This window comes from Aureobasidium namibiae (genome assembly GCF_000721765.1).
Source record: "Aureobasidium namibiae CBS 147.97 unplaced genomic scaffold scaffold_21, whole genome shotgun sequence".
NCBI classification, from domain to species: Eukaryota; Fungi; Ascomycota; class Dothideomycetes; order Dothideales; family Saccotheciaceae; genus Aureobasidium; species Aureobasidium namibiae.
The window spans coordinates 383,445-411,134 of NW_013581188.1; the positions used below are offsets into that span (position 1 = coordinate 383,445).

General features: G+C 51.5%; 9 protein-coding genes across 9 annotated transcripts; 4 read left to right on the forward strand and 5 right to left on the reverse strand.

Moving 5' to 3' along the window:
- Positions 1–263: 263 nt before the first annotated feature.
- On the reverse strand, positions 264–2,289 carry M436DRAFT_27650 (glycoside hydrolase; the record flags this gene model as incomplete). The annotated part of the gene is made up of 2 exons (XM_013567952.1): positions 264–2,082; positions 2,183–2,289. Coding segments are annotated over 2 exons (1,926 nt in total), but the record flags the coding sequence as incomplete, so codon positions are not given.
- Positions 2,290–3,090: 801 nt separating this feature from the next.
- Positions 3,091–5,780, reverse strand: M436DRAFT_76285 (putative N-acetylglucosaminyltransferase subunit; the record flags this gene model as incomplete). Its single annotated transcript, XM_013568114.1, has 6 exons — positions 3,091–3,405; positions 3,457–3,563; positions 3,616–5,209; positions 5,269–5,409; positions 5,521–5,613; positions 5,661–5,780. The coding sequence occupies 6 exons, from the start codon at positions 5,778–5,780 to the stop codon at positions 3,091–3,093; spliced, it is 2,370 nt and encodes a 789-aa protein (XP_013423568.1).
- A 569-nt stretch (positions 5,781–6,349) lies between these two features.
- M436DRAFT_76286 (uncharacterized protein) lies at positions 6,350–8,515 on the forward strand (the record flags this gene model as incomplete). The annotated part of the gene is made up of 4 exons (XM_013568115.1): positions 6,350–6,443; positions 6,501–6,654; positions 6,747–6,936; positions 6,992–8,515. 4 exons carry the CDS (start codon positions 6,350–6,352, stop codon positions 8,513–8,515), a joined length of 1,962 nt encoding a protein of 653 aa, XP_013423569.1.
- Positions 8,516–8,835: 320 nt separating this feature from the next.
- Positions 8,836–10,051, forward strand: M436DRAFT_25512 (uncharacterized protein; the record flags this gene model as incomplete). The annotated part of the gene is made up of 3 exons (XM_013567951.1): positions 8,836–9,239; positions 9,291–9,685; positions 9,951–10,051. Coding segments are annotated over 3 exons (900 nt in total), but the record flags the coding sequence as incomplete, so codon positions are not given.
- Positions 10,052–10,162: 111 nt separating this feature from the next.
- M436DRAFT_76287 (receptor-activated Ca2+-permeable cation channel) lies at positions 10,163–12,279 on the reverse strand (the record flags this gene model as incomplete). The annotated part of the gene is made up of 3 exons (XM_013568116.1): positions 10,163–11,901; positions 11,950–12,051; positions 12,102–12,279. 3 exons carry the CDS (start codon positions 12,277–12,279, stop codon positions 10,163–10,165), a joined length of 2,019 nt encoding a protein of 672 aa, XP_013423570.1.
- Positions 12,280–13,171: 892 nt separating this feature from the next.
- M436DRAFT_76288 (uncharacterized protein) lies at positions 13,172–14,669 on the forward strand (the record flags this gene model as incomplete). Its single annotated transcript, XM_013568117.1, has 3 exons — positions 13,172–13,375; positions 13,432–13,563; positions 13,617–14,669. 3 exons carry the CDS (start codon positions 13,172–13,174, stop codon positions 14,667–14,669), a joined length of 1,389 nt encoding a protein of 462 aa, XP_013423571.1.
- A 691-nt stretch (positions 14,670–15,360) lies between these two features.
- M436DRAFT_85655 (uncharacterized protein) lies at positions 15,361–19,899 on the forward strand (the record flags this gene model as incomplete). Its single annotated transcript, XM_013568118.1, has 1 exon — positions 15,361–19,899. One exon carries the CDS (start codon positions 15,361–15,363, stop codon positions 19,897–19,899), a length of 4,539 nt encoding a protein of 1,512 aa, XP_013423572.1.
- Positions 19,900–23,098: 3,199 nt separating this feature from the next.
- On the reverse strand, positions 23,099–24,155 carry M436DRAFT_76290 (aldose 1-epimerase; the record flags this gene model as incomplete). The annotated part of the gene is made up of 2 exons (XM_013568119.1): positions 23,099–23,600; positions 23,656–24,155. The coding sequence occupies 2 exons, from the start codon at positions 24,153–24,155 to the stop codon at positions 23,099–23,101; spliced, it is 1,002 nt and encodes a 333-aa protein (XP_013423573.1).
- A 1,746-nt stretch (positions 24,156–25,901) lies between these two features.
- M436DRAFT_12834 (uncharacterized protein) lies at positions 25,902–26,610 on the reverse strand (the record flags this gene model as incomplete). The annotated part of the gene is made up of 2 exons (XM_013567936.1): positions 25,902–26,379; positions 26,429–26,610. Coding segments are annotated over 2 exons (660 nt in total), but the record flags the coding sequence as incomplete, so codon positions are not given.
- Between the last annotated feature and the right edge of the window lie 1,080 nt (positions 26,611–27,690).

The following is a 27,690-nucleotide window of genomic DNA, read 5'->3' on the forward strand; positions in this document are numbered from 1 at the left end:
CTGAACTGTGCAATGGGCGAGCAGCTGTAGGCTCAGCACCCTTGACAGACTAGTCTCTTCACTATACGCAACGTGATCAACACATCGCATGTTGTCAAGACGGTTCAAGTGAAACTTCAGCGGACTAGACAAGTTCGTAAGGAGACATCATATGTTGACATACATGTATGTATTATATCTATCTACAACGACCTGAATCGCGACATCATAACCGCGATCATAACTTCCGAGACACGCTCTCATGATACTCAACACAAGTCAAACTGCAGAACAGTAATGCTATACTTGGGCACATCCCAAGACCAAGCGGATCCGTTTGCCGAGCTTGCTGTCGACTCAACCTCGGCAGGACGAGGAACAACCTCAGTCTTGTTTCCAACATAGTTGTACGAGTTGAGATCACTAGCAGTGATGGAAGTACCATTGACGCCCGAGTATGCCGAGGGAATGTTGACGCTGAGAGGCACAGTCGAGTTCAGAGTGTTGATGACCTTGAGGTACACAGCATTGTTCTCTCCGTCAATACTGGCAGCCCAGAACAGAGGGTTCAGCTCTCCCTCGGTGGCAGTGACGGGCAATGTCTCGGTGCCGCGGTAGTGTGCGAACAGCCACTGTTGCCAGTAACTAGCACTCAGTACGGTGTTGTCATGTAGAGCATCGTACGAGATCATGTCGGGAGTCCAGTTGGTGAAGTTACGGTTCTGAAGCGATGGTGCGTATGAAGACATCTTGACAGTGTTGGGGTTGCGCTCTGCGCCGAGTGCGTAGACCCCCTCGGCGATGGCAGAGAGGAGACGAGGGTACTGAACATGGACATCGAGAGGGTAAGAGTAGTTGACGATGCCAGAAGGTGTGTCGATTTGGATAACCGAGTATTCACCCAATAGAACAGTGACGTCGGTGTTGTTCGTCTCCTCCTGCCAGTTGTCCCAAAGGTCGAAGTTGGCCAAGAACCACGAGGGCTCTTGGTAGCCATGCCAGTCCCACATGTTGCCCTCAGGAATGCTGATGTTGTAGTTGGCGGCGTTCTCGTTGAAGGCAGTGCTAATGTAAGTGATGTTGGGATATGCCTTCTTCAAACCATCATACATGATCTGGAAGCGGTAAGGGTAGGTCACACTGAACCAATCCTCGTTACCAATCTCGACAAAGTTGATCTTGAACGGCTCAGGGTGGCCATCGGCGATACGTACGGCACCCCATCTGGTGGAGTTGTCGCCCATGCAGTACTCGAGCTCGTCCAAGGCTTCTTGCAGAATTTCAGGCATTTGCTCAGGAGGGTAGGAAGCACCGTTCTGTCCATAGACGTCGAGAGAGAAGCCAGCGTAGACAGCAAGAACAGGTTCGATATCCATAGCTTCAGTCCACTCAAGGTATTCGAGCAGACCAAGGCCTTGAGTATTGTAGTAGTTCCAGTCACCGACACGGCCAGGGCGGTCCTGCAACGGGCCGAGAGTTTCCCACCATTTCCATCTCTGGGCAGGGCTGAAGCCTTCGAGGTTGTTGCCACCAGGGAACCTCAAGAACTGAGGGTTGAGATCGTAGAAGCCTTGAGCAATGTCCGGCCGGAGTCCATTCTTGTATCCCTTGAACGTCTCGGGGAATACTGAGACCAAGTTGAAGTAGAATGTTTGTCCAGCAACCTGGGCACCGTCGAAAGTGATGGCGAAGGTGTTGTTGGCGTCAGGAGCGGTGGCGTTAGGATGAAGAGTAGTCTCGAGCTGTTTAAAGTCGATGTATGTTGGTGTAACATTCTTGAAAGTCGAGCTTGCCCAAGTTTCACCAGTGACGTTCGAGCGGAAGGACACGGTGATATCGCTCGCATTGCCTTGGGTGTTGCGAGGGTAGTTGTTCAAGTAAAACAGAGAAGCGTTGTATTGCTGGGGACGGACATCGAAGCCCCACCAACCAAAGTTCTGGAAACCAACCTCTCCTGTGGCATTCAGAGGGAAGTCAATTTGGAGGGAAGTTTCTAGAGCATCAGAAAGAGGGTGGAGAATATCAAGAGTCATCCGCACTCCATCACCAATGGGCGCCCAAGCAGTCATGACAGGATCAAACGGAACGACCTCATTCTCAGAGCTCGTCACATATGTGCCAACATAGCCATCGAGTGCGCTGATAGTAACACTTGATCCTGCTTCGCATGAGTATAAGTCGCCAGCTACGAGATGTTTTACACATACCCTGGAAAGCGCGGTTGGCGATCATTTCTGCGTAAATTCCGCCATCTCCGGAGTGGTTGATGTCCTCGTGCATGATGCCATAGAGGTAAGGAGATGTGGTATTGCGCTTGCTGCAGTCAAGCGTGTCAATGTGCAAGGCGACCGGAGAGTTGTCATTGCGGGTAGCATTGATGTACGGTTGGTATGAAGGAAGTGATGAAGATAGAGCTGTATCATTGTTGAACTGGCGTGGAGCCACGTGAGGCAACCTTCTGGCACTGGCTACACCGGCGCCGGTGAGGGCGAGAGTTACGAGACCAAGCATCTTCGTTTAGATTCAACGTCGAAGAACGAAGCTGCCAATGGTAAGAACATTGTGGGAATGCTTCGCTCTATATATCGAGCCGTCCGTTATTATCCTGACCATATCGAGCCAAAAGAGACTTTGTCCGCGATCAAGGTGGAAGGAACCGTCAACACCGAACTGTTCTCATGGAGACCATGTCATGACCATGCCAAAAGGCACGAACCCCGCCGGTAGCGGCCATGTTCCTGCAAAGAAGAGATCGGATCCACCAATGATGAAGAAGAAGCGCTGTTAAGGTGGAGACTGGGGAACGCGGGATCGTGGAGAGCCAAGGTGCGGGGACAGGAAACCATACATCACGGCTAAATGTAGATCGCTATACCACGCCGATGAAGGCATCTTGAAGCAGATCAACGGGCAAATAGGGTTCGCCACATTGACGACCAGCCTACAAACAGGTTGCAATGAGCCGGCGTGCAGCAACATCAGAATGCATCCTTGTTCGGTCTTCACTACCTCATCCGCTCTCCTGTAGGTGGCTGGGAGGAAGCCGTCCTCATCCTCTTGATCTGCAAGTGCAGCAGAGAGACAGATCTCAATTCGTGTGGGCTAAGATATTCATTGACTCCACCAATGTCCCGGTGTCCTCCTGTTCTGACCTTTCCGACCGAGGGTTGAGCTGGTATTTCCATTGGCTTGAGGCTTTTGCGCTCCATTCCCACCCATCAATTTCCACCACAACTCTGCAATCGGAATTCGCTTTGCTGGAAGCATGCTATACTGCATACTGTACAAGCTCTTGCGATGGATTGGCGGCACGAAGCGACCTGTGAGTAGGCACAAGAATACACTAGGCGAGAGGTAGTGTTTGCGGATACGATCTGCGAGCTGTGCATATTGAGAGAAAGTTTCAGAGAAAGGTAGGGGCACAGACTGTGTCAAGTTAGGAACCAATTCAAACCAGTACTGAGCAGTTGTTGTTACCTGTAACTGTACATGCGAAGTGGGTGCAACTTCAGGTTTCATAGAACCATGCTGACGCGAAGAATCGAATGCAGAAGGGGTATCACGAAGTTCAAAACGTATGCCACCTGGTCAATAGATCAGAAAAGTTCCACATACATGTGGTTTGGATGCTCATACCTGGTAATCGCCGAGAATCCTTGATTCTCAGCATGAGTGCGAAAAGAGGAAAATGGTTCAAGCAAGCCAGCCATGTGTCCAAAGCAGCTTTGAAAGCAATTATACCCATACGCGCGCCAGCGAAAGTTGCGTAAAATACACCAATGGTAGGGAGCAAGAAGGTCAAGAGTGTGAACAAAATCGTGCCTAGGAGCAGCTGGTCGAGGTCGTAATCGCACGAGTCGATACGGTTTCGAAGGACGTTTCGTTTCTTGCCGCGGAAGAGGTGGAAGAGTGAGACTATTATGGTGAGCTGCCAGTTGTATATGCGAGCCGAGGCAATGTAGAATGCGTAAACGTGAATCGTCAATATGGAAAGTAGATCTGAGAAGAGCGAGACAGGCATACTTGCACCAGCGAAGCTCGAAAAGCCTATGACCTGGATGACATGCGGGAGCAGAGGTCTTATGCTCTTCATACATTCAGCCCAGTAGTCGATGATCCAGAGGAAAAGATCACCAAGGAACAGCGCCAGATCCTTGTTGAGTTTGAGACCAGCAGGATAATCCATCAGCCAACAAATCATGCGTTGAAGACCATCAATGAACCAAGAATCGACAATGGATTCAACTTGAGCTGCGACGTAGTCTGAATTCTCGATAATAAAGGAGCCGATGGCAATGCCGATGATGATATCGTTTGCGACGAGCCACAGGCTGTTGTAGAAACGAATATACTCAGGGTGACTATTCGTGACGCTTCCCCAGTCGGTACGTCGCTTGCGCAGGGTGAGATATTGAATTGGCCAGTAGCAAAATTGCTGCAGACGTATGTCGATTTGCTGGGCAGTGGCTGAAATGTCTTTGAGAGCGGCGGCATCTGGGATAGGTCGCCATTCGAGAACTCTCAACCACGCTTCGCCAGCAATACGATGGCTGACCAAAGCCAGTACGAGCAGCCGGGTGATGATTGGATAGACGTAGGCGAAGAAGGCGTGGTGTATGCCGTAGCGTGTGTAGTCCCAGAGGTCGGCAGCGGACTCTGCCATGCGCTCACTTACGCTCATGCTGCGCCTCGTGCGTTGACCAACGAACCTGACGTTTTTGCGCATCAACTCGTCAATCTCGTATGAGCAGTTTATTTGGTTCAGTATCACGGGTAGGGCGATTTCCATGGGAGTGCGTGCACGGTGGACAACAGTATGCATGCGAAGCTTGTCCACCAGCTGCTGCTTGCGCGCTTTGTCGGCCGCCTCTTCTGCACCAAAGTCTCCGACTTGTGTTCTCCTTGCTCTTTCTTGTGCATCTGACAGGGTGAGGGAGATTGGCGTGAGGGACAGGTATTGCATATGGTAGGGATTGGGTCGATCGAATGTGACAATCTGCAGCGAGATGGATGGCTCGCCAGGGCAATGCACCTGGGGGATCGGATCGCCGGGGCGGTAGTAGACCTGGATGGAGGAAGGGTTGAAAGTGAGAGAAGGCGCGCGCTCTGAATTCAGCGTTCCCAAAACCTGCAACGGCAAGCGACCGCACCTATCGATGATGCGATCGATGGGATGGGGGCTACCACGAAACAGATAGCCCATCTTGAGAGCAGTGTCAACATTGCGTGCCTGTGTTTTTGTTAGCCCAAGTAGAGGCGAATGCTGTCACCGCTGTGGCCGAGACTGACATCAACCTCGAACAGGATGGTCACGACAACCATGTCGAGATCCGAGTTCCTCCATCCTAGAATGACACCTGCTTTGTCGGAGCGAACAAAGTCGGTAGGCCAGAAGATGCGCATCAAGGCATTGGGGGCAACCATGAAGGTCTAGAAAGAGCCTCGTCGTTTTAGTTGTTCGCGGGCCGAAAGACCTAGAGCTGGACGAGGATGCTTCAGAGTGTCAGGAGAGGTTCCGGGCGATGAGACGATTGCACTGACTATATCGGACTCGCGGGCAGCTATGCGCTCGATGGGGACGATCAGGACGACGAAGAAGATGCTAAGAACCAAGAAGGCCTTCAACGAGCGAGTCTGCGCATAGCGTTAGCTGTGCACGGGCAGAAGGAGAAGAGACGGACGATAACACCGTAGTCCCAGGCAAAGATGGCCAGTTCATACAGGCGAGTGACGAGATCCCAGCGAGCGGTGGTATACCCAGCTACAAAGATGCCAAGCGTGAGGACGGAGAATGGGTGCATGAATTGCCTCGCTCATGACCAGAGTCGATGTCTAGCTAAGGTATATCGCGGATGATGCGCGCCCTCTTGGCAGCCAGGCGCGAGGACAGGAGACGAGGGGAGGGGAGCCGTGCGAGGTGTATGAAGAGGCAGAAATCAACAGCGGAGCATGACGATGAATTGTTCAGAGCCTTTTGAAATTGCCTTCCTCCCTAGGTCGTTCGCAAGACGACGGGAGGGCAACGACCGCGGCTGCCCGCCAACAACGACGACCACCAACCCTGACTGGATTTCTGCACGTGCCTCGTGCAAACCTCTACCGATTCCCAAAGCGGAAGCAGCGAATCGCGACAAAATCCCTTGACTGCTTTTCCACCAAAGACAGATTGTTCTCATCGACCTGTTACAGGAGCATCTACATGCTCTGAATCTGGTCGCATACAGGTCGTGCCTGCCGTTTGCTGCTCGTCTAGACGAATTCCCATCACTCGCTTGTCAATATCCCGGGTTATGCTTGGTATTATGCAGCAAGCCTGTTGATTGTCAACATCAAGTTTTGATCGCCGGCTTTGATCAATCTTCTATGATCCATGTTCGGTCGCGTTCAGCACGGTAACGCCCAAGGTGGGGGAGGCGGTGGTCGGGTCTGCTCCTTCTATCAGCAAGGCAGATGCAGATTTGGAGGTAAGCTATTTTGTTTTCCTATATTATGGTTGATCCTGTCCTGAACCTTCGACCTAGACAACTGCAAATTTGAGCATCCTGGCGCCAACAAGCCCCAGGATAGCGGAAACCGATTTCAGACTCTGCAAAATCAGGGCAACGGCTTTGGTCAAAGGAATCGCAATAACCAGCGGCCACCTGCTCCCAATCGCGGCCAGCAATACGCAAGCACGTAAGTCTCAGACCTCTTTGTAGCAACAACTGAGCTATATCACTATTCAATTGACGACCACTCCATAACAACAGCTTACTGACCATTTCTAGCTACCAAGTGACGAAGGATGGAATTGAACAAGACCTCAAGAATGAGAAACCTCAATGGCCATTCTCCGCTTACGGCCCCGGCAGAGATGCTCCGACACAGCTGTTCGGAGGATTTCCTCTAGAGCAGAGCCCCGAGGAGATGCGAGTTCTCTACTATAAAGCTCTCGCTAACGGCAATCCACAACCTGCTGTAAGTGCTATGGTCATTGGTATTGCCACTCTTGGTTGTCTGACTTCGCACACAGATCCAAGCCGAACAGGAACTTCTCACGCAAATAACGCAACAAGTAGGACAGATTCTTGGCGATCTAGCCGGGGCAGAGAAATACGTCTTGGATGGCGAGAACCAACATCCAAACCGCATAGACGGATGCCAGGCTTCTGTGGGGAATGTTTTCCACAAAGGTCGAAAGCTGAACTCGAAATTTTCTCCTAACATTACAGCACCGGCAGTCAACCAGCCTGCTCAGACTGGCGCTTTCGGCCAACCCTCTGCAATGAGCGGTGGCGGAGCCTTTGGTCAACCTTCGAACCTAGGAGGAGGTGGTGGTTTTGGTCAGGCATCTAGTCTCGGCCAAAGACCAAGTCCATTTGGTCAGTCAGGAGGTACGGCACCAGCTGCTGGAGCATTCGGTTCTCCATCAGCTCTCGGTCAGAAGCCTTCCTTTGGTCAGCCATCTGCTATGGGAGCCAAACCAAATCCATTCGGACAGCCAGCAGCACCGACGGGCGGATTCGGACAGCCATCGACACTTGGTCAAGGTGGCGCGTTCGGACAGCCTTCTGCTGCACCTCAAGCAAGTCCCTTTACTCAGACGGGACAAAGCAACCAAGTGCCGCCATCGCCTTTCGGACAAAATCCACAGCAAGGAGGAGGAGGGCTGAGCCAGGCTTCAGCACTCGGTCAACCATCGAATCTCGGTCAGCAACAGAATACTACCTTTGGGCAGGCCTCTGGATTGGGTCAGCAACCTCAGCCAGCATTCGGTCAGCCCTCAGCACCTGTTCAGCAAAATACAGCATTTGGTCAGCCCTCAGTGCCTAATCAACAAAACACCGCGTTCGGTCAACCCTCAGTCGCGGGTCAACACACGGCATTCAATCAGAATCCAGCACCTTCCGCAAATGGAGCACCTGGATTCGGTCAACCAGCAGCAAACGGGCAACCGCCAGCGCCTGCACAACAAGCCAATGGATTTGGGCAGCCCTCAGCCCCAACGCAGCAACAGAACGCTTTCGGCAAGCCTTCACCGTTCACTCAAGCACAAGGAAATCAGCAACCACAGTCACCCTTTGCACAAGCCGCAGCTAAGTCGACTACGTTCGGACAACCGACACAGCCTACGAACAACCGGACCTTTGGCGGCGGCTTCGGGACGGCGTCCGGGCCACAAGCACAACATCAACAACAGCAGCAGCAGCAGCAGCAGCAAAAATCATACGCAGATCCTGTACCCCAAGGTGACTGGATAACTCGACAGCCCAATGGGCAACTAAAAGGCTTCAAGGGCGCACCTGTGCAGTATCTTGGCACGAACGAGGCAACATCAACTCAAGAGCCACACTACAGAAAGGGCGATGGACAGATGGAAAGAATCTGGCACCCCGAGGGCAATGCGCCGCTCAGGGCAGAGGTAGAAGCACCGGCAGAAGCCTATACTGCCGAGGTTGAGGCCGCGTACAAGTTCGTGGCAGAGCAAGGCGTCTTCAAGGACGGAGTGATGCCAGAAGTACCGCCCAAATGTGAGTGGATCAGGTGGGATATTTAGAAGCGTCGAAGATGTAGTCTTAGCTCAAGCAATTGAATGCTAACGCGGAAATGTTTCCGCGAGATGAGAGTTGTGTGCCAAACCTTGTTGCTTTCCAGTCGATCAGTGTAAGATCGAACGGTGATAAATAGAAGGACGACAGAATTTACTGCATGTATTAGTTGGTAAGATGTCAAGTCATCGTACGACCAGACGAATAGGAGAATTGGCTATGACGGAGTGAGTAGTTGTTTCAAGAGCTCTTGGCCAGCAAGCAAAAGGGCTTTTCCCCACAACGAGCATGATGCGTGCTTGTGGATGTCACGAACAGAACCACGACAATGGAAGTGCGAAGACGACTACCTCGCGAGAGGTCCTACATACACGAGAAACAAGAGCTTGCTCCAGTCTCCGAGAGTCCGGCATCCAAGTCTGGACATGGCATGATCAATGGCTTGCTGGTCTGGTTTGGGTATCTTGTTCAACTCCTGAGATCGATCGTGTATGCATCACGGAAAGAGGACACGCGACAGAAGGACGATGATGACGAGGACAAGAGCAATGAAGAGACGGTGCTGTTGGGACACGTGTGTCGTGGAGTGATGGCGGTACACGAGCGGCGACGAAGGAGGAGCACCGCTCTTGTGCTGTCCAGCTGTCGCCCTGGAGAGACGCCTTCTGCACTGAAGCACGCGGCAGCTGCATACGCCTTTTTGGACTCGGAGACGCATCCCAGACTTCTCCGGTATGGTCCTACTCTTCGTCTCACGCAAGCTCCTACTGACACAACTCTCAGCTGCCTCTCATCTGGCCCACCGATCGTCCTCGAATATGCACCCCTCGGCACCGTCTGCGCCCTCCTCTCCTCCAAAGCACCCTACCCTTCGCTATCTCACCCCTCAATACCTGCCAAACACGCCTCTCTCGCCCTCCCACTCTCCTGGCTCCTCCAAACCTCCTCCGCCCTCCGCTTCCTCCACGACCAAAAAGTCACCCATGGCGCCATATCCCCATCTTCGCTATTGCTGCGCTCCGACATGTCCATCGCCATAACAGACTTTACAAAATCCACAATCAACGGCCATCACAATGGCGTGCCCACCCGAGCACCCAAAGACTTTGCGTTCCCCGTCGATGCACTGCGCTATGATTACTTTGACGGCGAGCTCTCTGCAAACTCTCAAGCTTTGGGTTTGGCCATCGATGCCTTTGATTTTGCTACCTTGGCTTATCGCCTGTTGCTCAGAAGGACACCAGACTGGACACTACCTACTGGAAATGGGACTTGGGCATTGGAGGAATTGCATGAGGCGTTGGATGAAGCGGCGCCAGAGCTGGGAGATGAGATTGTGGTGGGCTATGTGGTGAGGGATGCTTGGTGTTTAGTTTATGAGGAGGGAAAGACTATGCAGGAGGATGTTGTGCATGCTTTGTTGAGGCATGGATTTCAGGTCAGAGGTGATGATATCGTGGGTATCAAGGAGGCTGTCAGGGAGTTTGCTGAATCGTATCATGCTGCTTGGAGGTTTGAGGGGTGATGGTGGCGTGACACTTTACAGTCCTTCTCTCCTCTTGTCAAGCAATGTCGGAAGACTACTCTGTTTACGACAGACGCGCCGCGATTTCGGACGTGAATCGTTGAGATGTACATGTGATGGATTACAAAAGCTACCAAGTCTCTGCAGGAAGCAAACTATCTCCTCTCGACCTCCTGTTCCTAAACACCGGGTAGGCAGAGCTAGTCTCGCTGATCTGTCTACTGCCTCTCCTCTGTCGAATCGTGTTCATGTATCCATTAGCCCAAACGTCATTTCCAAACACATCATCAATATCATCCATCTCATCCAACACACTCTGCGGCGGCTCCTCGTCAAACACCATCCCCAAATCAGCATGCGCGCCAAAGCTTTCCCAGAAATCGAGGAAAGCGTGGCGGCGACGGGGGCCCAGCTTTGAGCTGCGTTGCCAGAGGTATCTGCGTTCGTAGAGGGCGATGGCCAGCAGAAGCGGTGCGTTGAGTATGCGCACGGCTGTCACGTTCACTTTGTGGAACCAGCGGGGTGTGGTGAGGAATTTTACTGGCACGAGGATGGCTAGGGCGGCGACGTTGAAGGGGGGTCGATAGTGGAAGAGGGTGTCGGATTTGACGCCTTCGAAGGTCAGGACTGCTCGCCTGAATTGGATTTCGGCTGTGGCGTTCTTTGCGAGGTTGGAGTAGGTGTTGCTGAGCATTGAGACCAAGATGGTCAGGAAGAGAGTGTTGCCGATGAAAGCGAACATGACCATGAGGGTCGGTCCTAGCCAGCTGTGAAACTCCACAGATTTGGTGATGCCGGTACCATCGAGACCGAACCAGATCCAGAGCATCCATTTGGAAATGACCAGGAAGCTGTGAGAGGCGTAGCCTTCCTGACTCTCGCTGAGCCAGCGCATGGCGAGCAGGAATCCACCAAAGCACCATACGGAAATCATGGTAAGGAAAGTGAAATCTCCCATCATGGTTCGTAGTGCGATAAACAGCATGTTCTCGGGCATCAAGCAGAATGCAAGTCTCGGCATTAGGATCGGTGCTCCCAACGAGAGAATATCGAGTGCTTGTTTGCCCACGTGTCCAGAATTAGTCCTCAGGCCATGCATACGAAGGCCAAAGTAGATCAGGTAGATCAAGGAGAAGGCTATGTCCATGAAAGCCCACAGATTTTCAGTGTGCACCGACCATCCATGTTCTAGAACCGACGCAAGCTCCTCGAGCACCCAACCACTACCGTAGACAACGAAGATGAGTTCTACCGTCGTGAACTGCAGATGACCGGGTCCAAACTCCTTGGCCTTGTTGAACATTGTCAGCAGATACAGACCGAACAGCACAAGAAACTGTACGATCTCGATGATCTTGCGGTTACGAGGGACGATGAGACGATATTGGTTGAGAATTGGTGCTTTGCGAGGGTCGTACAGAGAAATCCGGCGGTTCTTGTATCGGTCTGGCAGAATGTCAATAAATGCAGTAGGCGTGTAGATGATGCGGCCTCTGTAAACCGCATCTACGATTTTCTGGCAGGCGGATGCCGCCAAGAAGCTCTTTGACTCCGAGATGATGGCAACCTCGAGTGCTGTCAAGACTCGTTCGCGGCCTGACTGGAACCAACCCTCGGCCAGCGCAGAGTGAGGTCGACCGCCTCTGTCGACCGAGGGAGGAGCATTTTGGAACGGCTCAAATCCGGATACCAACACATTGGCCAGGGTCAGAAGTCCTTCACGACCGCTATGGTCCTCATCGAAGCGGCGCAAGATGCGACTGGCCAGAACTTCGCACAGGTTGGCGCGAGTGACATTGACAGTCTGGTGATGAGCTTGAAACGACTGTTGACGCAGGAATTGCACGCGGTTGACCAGAAGGCACCAAACTGATAGGAAATCAGAGTTGTTACAATGTGTAACACAAGTTTACTTACCGATAGATACGTCGTCGGGGTCGTAGAGATGATCAAGTAGCGGCCGTACAACGGCAGTGTTCATGCGGGGACTCTTGAGTTGATCAAGACTGTAAGGATCATCTGCGATTCTTTAGTATGCTGCTGAACATTATAGGTCGGGATCAATGTACCAATGCATGCAATCACAAGTCTTCTGATGCGATGGATCGTCGTATAAATGGGCAATTGTCTGTGAGGATTGGGCTGCCAGGGAATACTGTCTTTGCGAGGTGGATAGCATCCATCGTCGTCTGCTTGCTCACCATCACCGTCATCGTCAAGAAGTTGTTGCTGTTCTTCACGCGACATTGCAAGTCTAACGGCCTCGCTTATGCTACGAGAAGACTGTTCCCTCGCAGAAAATCTGTCCGGCAACGACGGTCGGGACCGCCCTGGCGAAGGGGTGGTCATAGTGATATGTTTATCGCTATTGCCATTTTGCTGGTCTGGCGACTCGGCATTATTGTCGTCGTCCAGTGGGGGCGGCGTCTGGCTGCGATCACGCTGATGAGGGCTCACTAGGTCTGGCGCCAGATGGAACTGGATCGCACTTGGGCTCGGACTCGGCCGATCGTCCATCTTGACAACTGTTATACGCCCTTCGCTCAATGGCGCGGAAGTCTGGTTGGTAATGATGTTTTTGTTCCTGTCACAACCCGGAATTCCATGACATCAAATGTCAAAGCTTTTGTCACTGCCGAGCCGCATCGGCGTTGGCTTCAATCGTTAGCAACGCATGTGTTTGCGGCCGAGATAATCCAGCTGATCATGCAGCACACTGAGAAGTCTTGTTCGAGACTCGGTGAGCTTTTCCAAGCAGATTTACATCCGCATGATTGTCTGCGTGGTGCGAGATATATGGCTGTGCAAAATCTCGCATGAGGGAATATTGAGCCCGCACGGATCGCTCGATGGCAACAGATGAAAAGATGGCAACACTCTGACGATGGCAACACCGAGCAGTGCCGGACCTCTGTTTGTCCGCACGCCCGTCCTCCTCGCCCGGCCAAGTTGGCCGAGATAGATAACACTGTGATAAGTTTACCGTGTCGCCTAAGGTACTCAAATAGTTTTCCCGAAGATCTTGAAGGTTCGAGAAGGTCAACTCCATCGTGACCTCTTCGTCTTCGACAGATATATCAATCGACCTGCACAAGACTCGAATCACATTGATTCAACCGCTTTTTGACAGTTGCCCAGCATGTCCACTTTCTCGGCCCCCTCGTTCTATCTGTCGCCGTCCAAGGCGGCTTTGCAGCTGCAGTATGTTGGCAAGGATCTCAAAGATGTTCCAACCCCAGCAGCTGTTCTGGATCTTGCTCCGATCAGAAGGAATTGTGAGGCAATGCTCGAAGCAACTAAAGCTCTTGGACTTGGTTTCCGTGCCCATGTAAAGACACATAAAGTAAGCCAATGTGTATATCTGTCCCTTTCAAATCGGACGACTGACTTTTGCAATAGACCACCGAGCTCACTAGATACCAAATGGGCCACGAATCCAAGGATATCAGACTGATTGCTTCTACTGTCTCGGAGATTGAGAATCTTTTGCCATATCTACTTGAATGCAAATCCGAAGGCGCAAGAATCAATGTGAGGGTCTCTACCAATTCCGTGATATTTGTCACCACTGCTGATCTCTATAGATCCTCTATGGCTTACCTGTTGCTCTTTCCCATATACAACGTCTTGCAGCCGTTGCTCGCGTTCTAGGCGAGGGAACTGTTGGACTCTTCGTTGACCACCCTCGTCAAGTGGAAGATCTCGCAAGCTTGGATGACTCTAGCTGGCCAGGTCGCATACCTCTCTTCATCAAGATCGCCGCTCCCATCTCACGAGCTGGATTACTTCCTGAATCTGCAAGCATCAGACCCCTGGTACAGGCTATTGCGAGTACGCCGAAAGTACAATTGGTCGGAGCCTACGCTCATATGGGCGAGAGCTACGGATCCAGAAGTCCACAAGAGGCTCTCGAGTTTCTCATGAACGAGGTCAAAGATGCGAAAGTGGGGGCAGATCAGATCCTACAGTCTATGCCAAACGAATCATCAGGAAGGCTAACAATCTCGCTCGGTGCAACTCCAACAGCCACGGCTGTTCAAAACGCTCTTGTCGAGACCGAGTGGAACCAGAAGTTCCGATCTTACATCGAAGAAGTCAAAGACAAGTATGATGTCGAGATTCATGCTGGTGTCTATCCGGTACTGGACATGCAGCAGCTTGCGACACGCGCCCGCCCGACCAGTGCAGAGGGCAAGCCATTGCTCTCCACGGAGAACATGGCTTTACGTATTCTGGTCGAAGTCGCAAGCACATACGATGAACGAGAAAAGCCAGAAGCTCTGATAGCAGCTGGCTCGATAGTGCTTGGCCGAGAGCCGTGCAAAAGTTATCCAGGATGGGGAGTAGTCACAGATTGGAGCAGTAGCTCAGCACATGCTGGTGCTTCTTCAGTGTACGATCCTGAAAACTCCAAGACAGGCTGGATTGTCGGACGTATCTCGCAAGAGCACGGCAATCTCACTTGGGAAGGATCTACAAATGGCATGCGTGAACTCGCGGTTGGTGAGAAGGTGATGATCTGGCCCAACCATGCCTGTATGGCTGGACCAAACTTTGGTTACTACATTGTTGTTGATGGCGAGAGTTCTGAGCCTGACAAGGTTGTGGATGTATGGTCTCGCTGGCGTGGATGGTAATTTATGTAGGGCGGTGCTCGCTGCATTAAATTGTGCATACTTGGCAAACTTCTGCCGCGATCGCGTCTTCTTCAAAGCTACCACATCTATAGCACAGTCACTAACACATCTCTGGTCGAAACATGCCTTGATGAAGCTGATGTGTGAATGTCATGACACTCAAGTCCACCAGCGCAGGCAATCAAGTCGACCGATGTGACTGCTGTGGTCCATGTGCAAAGGTCGGCAGGGTTTGTCGAGCCACTTCATACAGCACGACCCAGGCGTGGATTTTGTTTGTGAGGATCTGGAGACTGAATGAGAAAGCTACCAATCCTGACAATGTAAAAATCGCGCCTTTACTCAAGGTAAGGAGGTGTGGGTCAGCTTTGCCACGACGAGAATCATGGTGAACGTCAGTTGCAAACCCTCGTAAACTTTCCACGATGCGACCGATCGCTTGGAAGGAGCTTTCCATTATATTTGTTAGATTGGGGAGATGGTTCCTTCCATACCCAGGCTTCGAACATCGACTCGGTGTTATCGGTGGTTGCGACTTCCAGTATTTGCTGACTTCGAACTTGTATACACCTTGGCTTCGCAATCTGTACTCCTCAGCAGTGCCATACACTCGATCCGTTGTTTCAATCCCTTGTCAACTCAACCTCTTCGAACGCTGTTGGACGAGGCCCGATAGCTGGTTGTCGGTCCAATGGCACTTTTGAGTCGACAGCGATCGCTCGACGGACGTACCAGCCGTTCATCAACCACATCCGTACAATATAAAGCACTGGGACCTCAAGCTTCTCAGGGCTCCACCGAGATACTGAACGCCGCCGCTCCCGGAGTGCTTTCTATGCTCAAGACATCGACCGATGTTGGAGATGTTGGCGAGTTCTCTCACAATACAGGCCGCCTCCCAGCCGCTCTTCGTCCTCCCCATCAACGAAGGAACCACCCTTCCCGCTTATCCAACTCGTCGAATCAATCTGCATACACCTACCACACTAATCACAGTCGTGTTCCTTCTCATGGCTCCAGGAAGGCTTCCAACGCCCACAACCCTCAGGGATGGGATGCCATCTCAGCCATGTCCGGCGGCACAGGAAACGGCACGGGTGGAAGACACGGCTCCATGGTCAGCCTTCAGACGCTCGCAACTATGCCACCATACGAGCACAGAGCGCCTTCGATGACTCGAGGTCCCCCCATATCATCACCGTATGGTCCTCCGTATATTCAGGATGGACGCTCGTATTCTCTGACCCAGTCCCAACATGCGCCCTCTCTCAAACCAGCCAAGTCTGTGACAAGTCTGAGGAGCCAGAGGGGTCCGCAATTCCAACCTCCACGTCCTCCGTTCGCTTATCCTCCAAGACACAAGCGCACTGGTTTCCGAACTCCTTCCCCAGCCCTGAGCGACTATACTGGCGGTACATATCAAGCCTCTTACAACCAGTCTCATCCCTTCGAGCATGATTCGAAACTCTTGAACGACCATCCTCCGACTTACTTTGCTCCAACTGATCCCGCGTACTATTCTCATCTCGCGCAACCTCAGGAGTCGTACCAAGGTCCAGCATCGGGTCGAAGCTACGGACCAGCGCCTGGCAGAGGCATGCATCGACCTAACTTGCCAACGTACAACGGCGATCATCCCTATGTAGTACCTCCTGGACCGAGATACACGAACCAACAGCCACCGATGATGCCTCCTTCCACACAACACAACTATCAGGAGCCCAACTACTACGGTCAGTACGGTCCTGTGATCCACGCTTTACCCTCGCTGGGGTATGGATCAGCAGCAAGAGTAGGTACTCCAAGAATGGACACTACACCATCTTTCTCGAGACAAGAGTCGTCATCGCCACTCTCCTTGAACCCGCCCACACCAAGAGACGCAACTGCACCCCAGGCCACGATCGATCCAACTCTTGGTCAACCCACATTGAGTGAGCTTCCCGAGGAACACTCAGAATACAAGAGCGTTCAGAGCTATCTCAGGTATACGGAGCAATCTACTATGTATGAGCTTGATGCTTCTCAACCTGCTGCCATCGAACTCGAAGCGAATACACCTACTGCAAGACGTACTGGACTGGTGCAGCGCATCAGAAATCTGCTTGAAGACCGTGCTGCAAGTCAAGAACATCTTCCGTCCGGCCAAGGTCAGTCTCAGCAGGACGTCTCGAAGCTCGTTGTTCCGCAGCCATTCCAGAATTTGAAACAAGAGCCTGCCGAGCTGTCTGCCAGCAAACGATCATCCATGCACGAGCCTGTCGAGCTTGACGTCCCTGCCAGGATCACTAGACAGCTGATTCAAGCTAACACGGCACCTTCTTCTTCAGAGCAGAACACAACGACATCGCTTGTTCCTGAAGAGACGGTTAAAGCGAAGAAAGAGCAGGGAGTGGAAGAAAGGCTTCTCGGGTCTTCAAGAGGCAACTCGGAGAAGACGACCAGTAGTGATAGACCCGGCCATGGACTGTTCCTCAACTACTCAGACAACCAAATATCTGGCTCTCCATCAGAACCCAATAACGCCGGATCAGGTGTGCAGATCGTGCTTTCGGAGCCACTTTCTTCGTCCAATACCACTGACCAGCTTGCAACAAAAGACGGTGACAGGACGAGGCAGTCCGATGGAGACTTCCAGAGTGGTGGTGTCAGTCCTCTACGTGCCGATGAAAGGGTAGCCAGAGATTCAGTCGTCAGTCCAATGGCCACTCAGACCCTGCAAATTACCACCATCCAAGAGCAGCCGAATATCCTGGGCCCTCAATCGAGGAGCAGAGAAGCTCCACTGTCTGATCGTTTATCGAGACAAACTTTCGACACGAGCGAGATGACTTCGGGCATATCTTTGCCAACAGGACCTTGTCAGACTCTGGATGCCAGCCCATCGTCGAACCATATCACAGACGTCGCTATCAAGTTTTCTATACCACGCTCCTCCGATCACGGCAAAGCTCAGTTGGTCAACCTTAGCAATCTGTCTGATACTCCTGTTCGAACATCGATGGAACTCAAGAAGACTCGCTCTGCTAAGGACAACAGCTTGCAGAGCGCTTCGCTGTCAAGTGTCGAGAAGGTAGCTCCACTTCGTATCAGAAGGATGGAAAGCTTCCTACCTGTGGCCACGGGTCCTGAGGGAACAGATCTTTCTTCGTTCATTCGTCGCTCTTTTCCTCGCAAGCGATCGATGTGGACCACCACGCAACCTGATCCCAACAGATCGTCTACCGACTCCACGACTGATCTCGGAACAGCAATGTTCAAGGTGCGCCCTGGCTATTTACCCGATCTCAATGAAGACTCCAAAGAGGACATAAGCACCAGAAACACAAAGTCTTCGTACACCGGCTTGAGACTGTCCAATACGCCGTCATTGCGACTCAAACCTTCCCGAGATGCTATACGACGATCAGAGGATATACCTCAACAAAGCTACCTGTCACCTCGTCCCCCAAGAATGTCTCTTTCAGAGCTGAGAGAGATTCCTTCCCTCAACTTCAGCCGGATGGATCTTTTTGACAAGCTGAACGAAGAACTTGAAACGCACATATCTCGTTCGTCCAAGTCTTTGGCTGGAGTCAAAGGCGAGAGAAGATCAGGACCGCGCCGCTCATTACTTCTGCATCCAGCGTCAACTGACCAGATACGCGAGAGATACACCAGTTCCTTCAGTGACCCTGAAGACTCTGAGCTGCTCGAAGACTCCATCACCGGAGCTCTTGATACGCAGAGTCCATTGCAGATATTGCCTGAGAAGAAGCAGAATGAGGCAGACATTGTGTCCACCAAGTCTTTCGCCCCTTCTGTCAGACCAATCTCGACACAGCAGATGTTGGGCATGGCTTCGGAGGTCAACCGTCTTCCTGTGCCTTCCGTAACCGCTCTGTCAGAACGACTATCAACACTACTGCCTACCATCAAGCATCTGCATATCGACTGTGCTCCTGTAGACCAGACTGCAGTGAACGACGCAATCGATAGAATCCATCACCTTGGCCAATCCGAAGGTGAAGCTGGTCAACTCTTGAGATCCTCAACAGGCCTCCATCAGCTAGCTGCTATCGCAGACAACATCGCGACGAATGGTACTCACGACTCTGCTTTTCTTGAAGTTCAGAAGAGCGGACGCTTGATGAAAGAGCTACCACCATTACCGGAGGATACTGAGAAGTATTCATTGAGCGACTCCGGACTTGACCGCAACACTACACTCATCACTGAGGGGCTAACAAGCAATTCAGAGCTTGAACCTCCAAAGCCTGCTCTACTTCGTGGAAAATCACTCAGCGTGATCAAGAGTAAAGAAGAGGACTTCAATCCTGGGGTCGCCTCCAGACATTCTCTCGTGATATCAGGACAAAACTTGCGACCTTGGAACCATGACGAGAACTACCCTTGGTGCGGCAACAGTCCTGGCATCAAGATTGACTTCCATACACCAGTGCTCCGTCGCCACTCGTCTCCTCCCAAGCTCGTTCACACGAAGAGCAGAGATTCCGTCAAGACTAAGAACGGATCTGAAGAAACTCTCGATCCGAACAGTACTCTTCCATCGTCACCCATGGTCTCGCACAGCGATACTATCACCCCCACTGTCTTGACTCTCCACGATCGGAAGTCGTCAAAGAAATCACTGATCGGATCCTTGTCTCGCCGTATTGGATTGAGCACGCGTGCACAGTCTGGCATCATCTGTCGGGAAGGAGCCCTTGCCGGAAGAGCCAGCCCTGGCGACAGGTACCCATCCACAAGCTTGCAGTCGCCACACGGGAACATAGAAGACGTACGGTCTTTCTTCTCAGATTCTACAGAGGAAGAGCATGATGGTGAGCAACGCAGTTCCTTCCGCAAGCAAATCACATCTTTCCGAGACAAGTCGTCGAAAGTGCCAACCGGACATGTCTCTACGGCCTACTCACAGTCGCTGGACACCCATCGAGGCCGGTCCCTAGACCAGTACGGTCGACCTTCGAATGCTCGTACTAACGGCTCACTCTTTGATGACCGCTTCACCGAACCTGTCGCGCCTCAGAACTACGATGGCATGGCCGGTATGGGCCGAGTCGAGTTTCGTGTGAAGCGTGTTGCCGAACGCTTGAGACACATCTGGTTGAAAGGTGGCGAGATAATTCGTTCTCTCAGCCAGCGCAGCCGTCACACAGAGAGACAGCACAGGGAGAGAGACACTGAGTCGGACAATTGGCTTGCGGACAGCCTCTATTCCCGTGATTGAGAACCAGGACGCGTATTCTGCAGAACCATGGTCAGGTCGCACAATGGAATATCTTCATCTCTATTTTTTGACGACTGCATGGCTATACAATACATGATAGAGGATTGACAAGGAACATGGCATGGCGTATCATGAGATCACGAACGAGCTCAACAATGACGAAGCAAGATTATGGTATAGCATCTGTAGACAGCATCTGTAGACAGCATCTTCCACGTGAATATGAGCATCTCAGAAACTGTGTCCTGACAAGGTGCAAACTTGTTTCGGCAATGGTAGTGATACAGCATCTGCCGGCTCTGGTAAAAGCTGGGTCCGGAAGTTTGGGACTGGCATGCTTTGGTATGATAAGGTTTCTCAGGTTTGGCTTTAGTGAAGGGCGTCATAGTCACCAGTGTTGCTTGTCAGACAAGAGTCAAACCCTCCCTGAATCTTGAGCAACGCATGGGCCCGGAGAGGCCCGACTTGCAAGTTTTGTTACATTCGGAAGAGTGCTAATAAAACCATGTGGGACACGTTTTTCGGAAAGGGACGCGAATGATCGTCAGAGAAGGAGATCGTCCGAGGGGCATTGGGGAACAGATTTTTGGGTTGTCTTTGACAGGCTTTTTCTCTCAACATGCTCTGCAGCGCTGGAAGGTACCGTGAAGCTTTATTGTGAGAAATCGAGGAGGTTGGGTGTGTCACTTCTGCGGAGGGTTTTGAGATGCGTACGTACGTATGCTGAACTAGCTCTGGTATGCGCGGTATATCGAGGTGTTGAGGGGGGGTTGGTTACGAATGCATGTTAGCTTTCGCGAGATGAATGGTGGAGAGGTGGTATGATAGGTATAGATGTTTTGTTTTCTGTGTTCTGCTCCTCGGGAGCCGCTTGACTGGAGGGAATAACCAGGAGCTACTCAAGTGCCAGGGTTACCAATCACATGTTGCACAGATGAAATCGCAGCACGAGGACAAGTCGCCGCGCAGTATGAGAACAGGTTCGCCGTGGACAGGGGGGCATGACGATAAGGTTGGCCATGTGTGCTCTGCGGGAGCTTGGTTCTTCCCCTCGGGCCCCACCCCAATTGAGAAGTTTCGCTAGACACTGACCCATGGGGCCCATTTGGAGCTTTCTCCGTTGCGCAATCTGAGACCTTCACTAAAACGCTATAATACCTTAGTGCATTTTTGGATAAACAAGCGTAGACAAAGAACAACACACACAGGCAGTGGCTGGCGCCCGTTGCAATGGAGAGCATCAGTAACGCTTATAGTTCTGGAGAGACACACGTTTGTGGAAGGAATAGGCAGGCAGTCTGTTGTGTGCAGGTCTTGCTCTTGTCACTCGGAAACCCATTTACCTGTTTCTGCAATAGCGCAAAAGGCTCTCCTTCGGCGTGTCGGTACGACAAAAAAAAAGAAGGCATGGAAGGTTTTTTCGCTATCCCTACTGCATTCCCCTGATTCGTAACGCAGAGGCACGGTTGTCTCGAGATCGAAGAACATCACAAACTGTCCAAAAGGATCCATTTGTGATGCCATAAATCTGTCTCAGCAGCCGGTGAAGCTACAAAATGGTATACAAGTAGCGAGAAGCGAGAGATCGACATGGTTGGGGTGATGGAAACCTGGGATCACAAGAAAGGAGAGGAGACCACGCGGCCAGCCTGCAGTAACCCAAAAGGTCATTACAGGTGTGGAGTTTTTGCTGCTCATGTCGAGGTTTTGCTGCCATGTGTAATGGTCCCAGCAGAAGCAAGCCGAGGCGAGAACCGAGACTGATCATGACGATCTCCCTTTTCTTAGCGTCCGCGGACCATCTCAGGGATCTATGATGTCAGTCGCACTCCTCGACATCTCGATATTTTGCATGCAGAGGCTCCTTCTTGCTTGCGCGTACGCAGTGAAAGTGAGTTTGAGATTATGGCGTTGGAAGGACTGGCACATCGTATTGTTTGGAGGCTCTTGCGAACTCTCTGGTATTGATGGACGTGGACACGAGGAAAAGGTTACCATCAATGATGTCTACTGATGCTGGTATACGATAGTCCAGGGCTCCAGAGCTTGCGATCTGCAACCCACAGTCGATAGTCTCCACGCGCAAGAGCCTTGGCTGTCAACAAGGTACCAAAAACTCAGAATACTAATCATTGGAATACGCACAGCTTGTCCGCCCGGACCAAAGTGCATCCGTGAATCCGAGCACTACAGTTGATAGACATGTTGCACATGTATCACGATAAGCGTTCTGCTAGGAAATATGATGCAACGACGAAGTGATCACTAGGCCGGAATTTGCCCTATTTCCTTTATAAACTTACATGGCTTGATCTGTGGAGGTTCTAAGCTTCGAATCTTCGATTGGTCGAGGTATTGGTATGGGGCTTCAATGTTTTGCTTGCAGGTAACTACGCCAACGTCACCGCTCATGAAAAAAACTGTGGTGTTGTATGAGTCAAGCTTAAGTGAAGGAAAATTCAAACCTGCATTCTTTTTCGCTTCCTGAGGCTGTTGTTGGAAGCCAGCCGACGGTATGCTTAAAAGAAATCGTTGTAAGTGGCGTCCGACTATTAGAAAAAGTTTAGAGTTTTCGTTCAGCGAGACCAGCGCATTGGACGAGGGCTGGTCCTCGGCTCATTGTTATGGTATCCACACACACACACACACACACACACACACAGATCAAAGGATGCATGTTACATCTCATCGCGACTCTGATCGGAGCCTCCTTGTAACGGAAAAAAGAAAGTCAATCACTACTTGCTGTCGGCAACGGTCAAGCTGACATACGGCAGTCAACTGTTGTCAGTAGCATTACCGCCATCGTGGGATCGGAATTCGCTACCACGGGTGGCTTGAGACCGCTTCTCTGGATTCTGCAAGGAACAGGTAAAGGGATCGGTACTGGTGCAAGTTCAGCCGACTCGATATGTTCAGTACATGAACACGTCGACACCTCAATCAGGTATAATACAACTTTTCGGCGAACAAGCTATATGCTTCAATGATGAATTAGTTGCATCTGTCGAGCCTTTTGCGCACTGTTCTCATGGGTACACTCTGACACATACTCGCAAGGTCTTGGGACTAGTATAGAAACAAAAAGTTCGTGAATTGTTCATGAGATGTATCTATGATGTACATGACAGTCATGGCTTCCTCAACAACCCATACGGTTGCTAGGTATGTAATGACAAATTGCGTCTGACGACAGCGTTCACTCTTTCCATCCACGGTAGATAATCTTGCTTCCGTAGGTTTGACCCTTCTTCAGGAGAACCATCTTCTTCCAGTCGTCGTTGTTTCCAGCATCAATGTAACGGCTGGGCTCGACGCAGAAACCGGCACGAGCGCCGCGTGCCGGTGCGCCGTCCACAGCAGGGATGTCGATGTACTTGCCAGTGTAGAATTGGAAAGCAGGCTCTGTGCTGAGCACCTCAAAGTGGAGTTTTGTCTCAGGGTGGAAGAATGCGCACAGTGTGCGCATCTCTCCCGATCTTGTGTCCAAAGGTACGCTTGAAGCATCGGTGTTGATGACAAAGCAGTGGTCGATGTCGGGCTCTACGGGTCCCAGCGTGAAGGCCTTCTTTGCTTCAACGCCGGGGAATGACTTGATCTCGCCAGTGGGAATGTCTGTGTCGTCGACAATCATGTGCTGATCAGTCATCAAGGTCGCTTCTGTGCCCTCGATGGTGTCCTTTCCAGAGATGTTGAAGTAACTGTAGCGCTTCGTCAGCTGACCGCGTATGGCGAACCCCCGCGCGAACAACTTACCTGTGGTTGGTCACCGAGACTAGAGTTTCGTCGACCTCATCTCCAACGAGCTCAACCTCATACTCGATTTCGAGCTGGGTCTTTTCCACACCACCATCGCTCTTCTTGCTTGCGATGTACCAGACGCGGAGCTCTACGGTTCCAGGGTAACCCTCCTCGCCATCCTTGCTCAGATACTTGAACTGAACAGCCTCTGTGCCGTTTCTGCTGACAGGGGTAGGTCCATCAAACGTTCTCTTTCCCCAGCCAGCTGGGCCTCCGTGAAGAGCATTAGGTCCGTTGTTCGCTGTGAGTTTGTAGGATTTGCCGTTCAAGTTCTGGATTTTGGCGTCCTTGATGCGGTTGGCGACGCGACCAATCGTCTCGCCAAAGTAAGCAGAGTTCTTGGTCTTGTAGGGCTCCGCGGTAGGGAAACCTTGGACGATGTTGTGCCCCGCAACGCGGAACTCCTGGATGATGGCGCCCTGAGGCAAGAATGTGAATGCGTCTTCGGCTGACATGTTGTGCTGTGTTGTTGATGATGATGATGTCGAGTGAGTAGTGATGGAAGAAAAGTGAAGAAGTTTTGAGACGACACGTGGAAATACCTTGCGATCACGGTTAAACAGGATTCTTCTGCCTCATCAGTGTCATCACACAGCCTGGACAGCTATTAGGCGGGGGTGGGCTTCTGGTGGGGTGGAGGGGTATTTCAAGCCACCGTTTAGCCTAATTTTGCATGTCGCATCCATCCCCACGTGAGAGCCTTGGACGTTCGCGAAGCATGCATGCTTCTGTCGCAGCATTTGGACAGGCCAAGCGGCCGAAGTCACGGCGACGAGAACGATTGCTCTAAGCTCTTCTTGTACACCGACGAACGCTGCCGGGTTCTGTGCGATAGACTTGTCGCCGAGAGTGGCTGGCACGCAGGACGTGGATTAGGAATTGTGGCTCACCAGCAGCGATACGGATACGCGTTCGCGATAATCTCGGCATGGCTTTTTGTTTGCTCAGTGCAAGCATTGGCAAAACTCCGCTCTTCTCGGCAACAAGCCCGCGTTGACTACACGCGTACAAGGACTCGTCCTGCGGTAGCAAACGAGGCACTCGAGCGCTTAATTCAATGTTTGGCCATGGCTGTCAGTCAAAGAGGCAAGAGACGGCTCAAGGTTCTCGACCGCGATAACACGATGAACCCATGATCAGTGGATGCAAAGCAACGCGATAACGAAGGATGGACATAGGATTGATCATCGATCTACAATGAAACGGATTTATTGGCCATGGGAGTAAGTTAACTCCGGCGCAAGTCGAAAAATCATGATTACAGCTCCGAGGAGCAATTTTCCTGTTGATGGCCGCTGTCGCTGCAGCCACCATATTGTTTTGATTGTGGTTGCCGCCCTCTCCTCGATGTGGATTTCCTACACCTCCCAGCAGTGAGGACACTCCTGAAGTGATGGCAATCATCAATCGCAAGCCGTCTGACCAAGCACGGGGTGTTACTCCGGAACTCACGATTTGAAAAGAAGGGCGGAAAAAGGTCCGCCGGACGACACATGGTCATTCTTGCGTATGAAGGGATGCTCTTGGTGTACAAATGTAGGCATTACATCGCATTCTGTGACCTATGTATCATGAAACGATCGTCTAGATATCTATCCCGCATCCGTTGCTCCAATCATTTTTTGCCGATGACCAAAGTCCATGAGCTCCTGGTGTGCGCCGTCACCCGCTATTGTTCGCAGCCCCATACGCCATCCTTGTCGGTTCCAACACCGCAGAAAAATCTCGCGTGCGTAAATTGCATGACATGTTGATCGTGACCTGCGAGATACCCCGGAGGACATCTCGACCGTAAACCTCTTTTGCGATTGAGCCGCACATTTGTGACTAATCCGGAAAGAGGCGATAATTAGAATAGTAAAAGTACAATGCTGACGTGCAGATCACGTCGACACTTGGACGAATTTGCTGAAGTCAACCTCCATGGGCTCGTTCATCCAATCCTGGCCTGTGAAGGCTCCAAATCCTTGTGCCGGGGTAGCGTATGTCGGACTGCCGAAAGGCATCATGTTGTCGTATTCTGGTTGAGGTTCAAACGCGTTGCCATAAGCGATTGCGGCTTGAAAGCCATCCTGCATTACTGGCGCTTGTATGGCAGACTGTGATCGCATAAGGTCGGCAGCTGATAAACCTTGCATCGTATATTGGTCTGTCCAGGATGGCATCAGGAAATCGTCGTTGTTGATAGCTTCATTATGCAGTGGTGAAGGTTTGATCGGCGATCTCATTTGTGAGAACTTGGGAACCGGGCTGTGAGATACTGGTGTTGGCGAAGCACTTTGGTGGAAGGTAAATTTGTCGTCAAAGATTGGCGCAGTGTTTGTCGGTATCGGTGTGCTGCGAACGCTTGAGTGGGAGGATGTGCGAGCGTGCTTGCGAGGAAGACCGTGATCCGATTCTGAGCTGACAGAACTCCTCCTGGCACTGAATGAAGCACCTTCCGAGATGAGTCTTTGTTGTAGTTTCTGGCAGTCCTCTTCGAACTGTTCGTGCTCTCCACTGCCGTCATTCTTGGGCTCCAGAAGGTCCAGTCTTGCAAGAATATCATGAGTAAGAGGTTGTCCGCTAGCTTCAGAAAGAGGTTTTCCAGGCCAGACATTTGCATCTACTAGGCGACGATATGTTTCTTGGAGACCAGCGACCAGTTGTGTTTGTTGTTGCTCAAGCATCTCTACGTAGCTTCACAGGAGTCAGCTTGTGTGATAAGGTGGGAAGGCGAGATGCATACCCTTTGGGGTAGATCTTGTCGTGAGACTTCTTTCTCTCGCCGAAGACACAGATAGCATTGTCGGCCTTGCACCTTGTGCATGGATGGCTGCCATCGCACTTTGACTTCTTCAAACGACATCTATCACAAGCCTTGCCGACGCGCTTTCTGATGCTATCTGTGGAATCCGAAGAGGATGTCCTGCGGACAGCTGATGGTGGCATGGTGTATTGAACCAGTTGCTATGGTGAGGGTCGATTGAGAAAGCGATGACGATTGGGTTGGGATGAGACACGAGTGGAGCCAAGGAATGGCTTCTAGATATATTCACTGTTGGTCAGATATGGTCGGAGCTTGACATAAAACGCGGGTTCCCTCTACGTGACGTGGGAACGCATCAAATATATGTATGAGTAGGATGGGCCACCAAGCGTTGGCAGGAATACATGATGACGCTATCCCATTGGAGGCCACATTGTAAACGCCTGTTAAAATTGTATGGCCTGACTAATTGTCAAACTGTTTCAGTCCGCGGAGGCAGAATTTAGATTGGCGCGGATTGCTTGGTCAGACCTCTCGAGATCATGATGGAAAACGGAAACAAGCTCAAGGACAAATTCGGCCGATCAATCGGGACCGGGAACATCAAGATGCGAGACCTCCAAACCCCGCCGAGTCATGCAACGGCAGGCTAACGACGGTCAAAGCTTGGTCACCTTGGTAGGTACATAGCTGACCTCTCGACCTTCGATCGCAGGCCCATCGTCCCTCCGAGGCAATCGTTCACGATATTCAAATATCAGATCCTACTTCTTGGAGGAGAGAGCTTTTTCCATCCAACAGCAATAGGCGTTGTCCAATAGCGGGACCGGTGAAGAACACGCTCGCCGGTCGCGACAACAGGCAGCAAGGTTTGTACATACAAGGTACAGGCAATATGCCTGTCTTGTCATCTTCGTGGCTCATCAGCATCCTTCAAGTTCTAGAGGATGTTTGGCTTGTCAGACGCTGCTTCCATGGCATTGCCAAGCACCGCCAGCCCTAACAATGACTTGTCTGTACCTGTGCTTCTGCGCATGATGCGATTTCTGTATCGTCGTGCATCGCATCCAAGCCTTGGGTCCATCTCAGCTTACAATCTAGAACTCAAGCATCCCTTGGGTCTGGCAAAGACTCGCCGATCTCGTATCCATGCATGCTGTCGTGGTGGAGGAGGAACGGTTGCGTTTGATTCCATACTCGGCTACAGCTTCCTTTGCATATTCCACACCCGAGGAACCTTT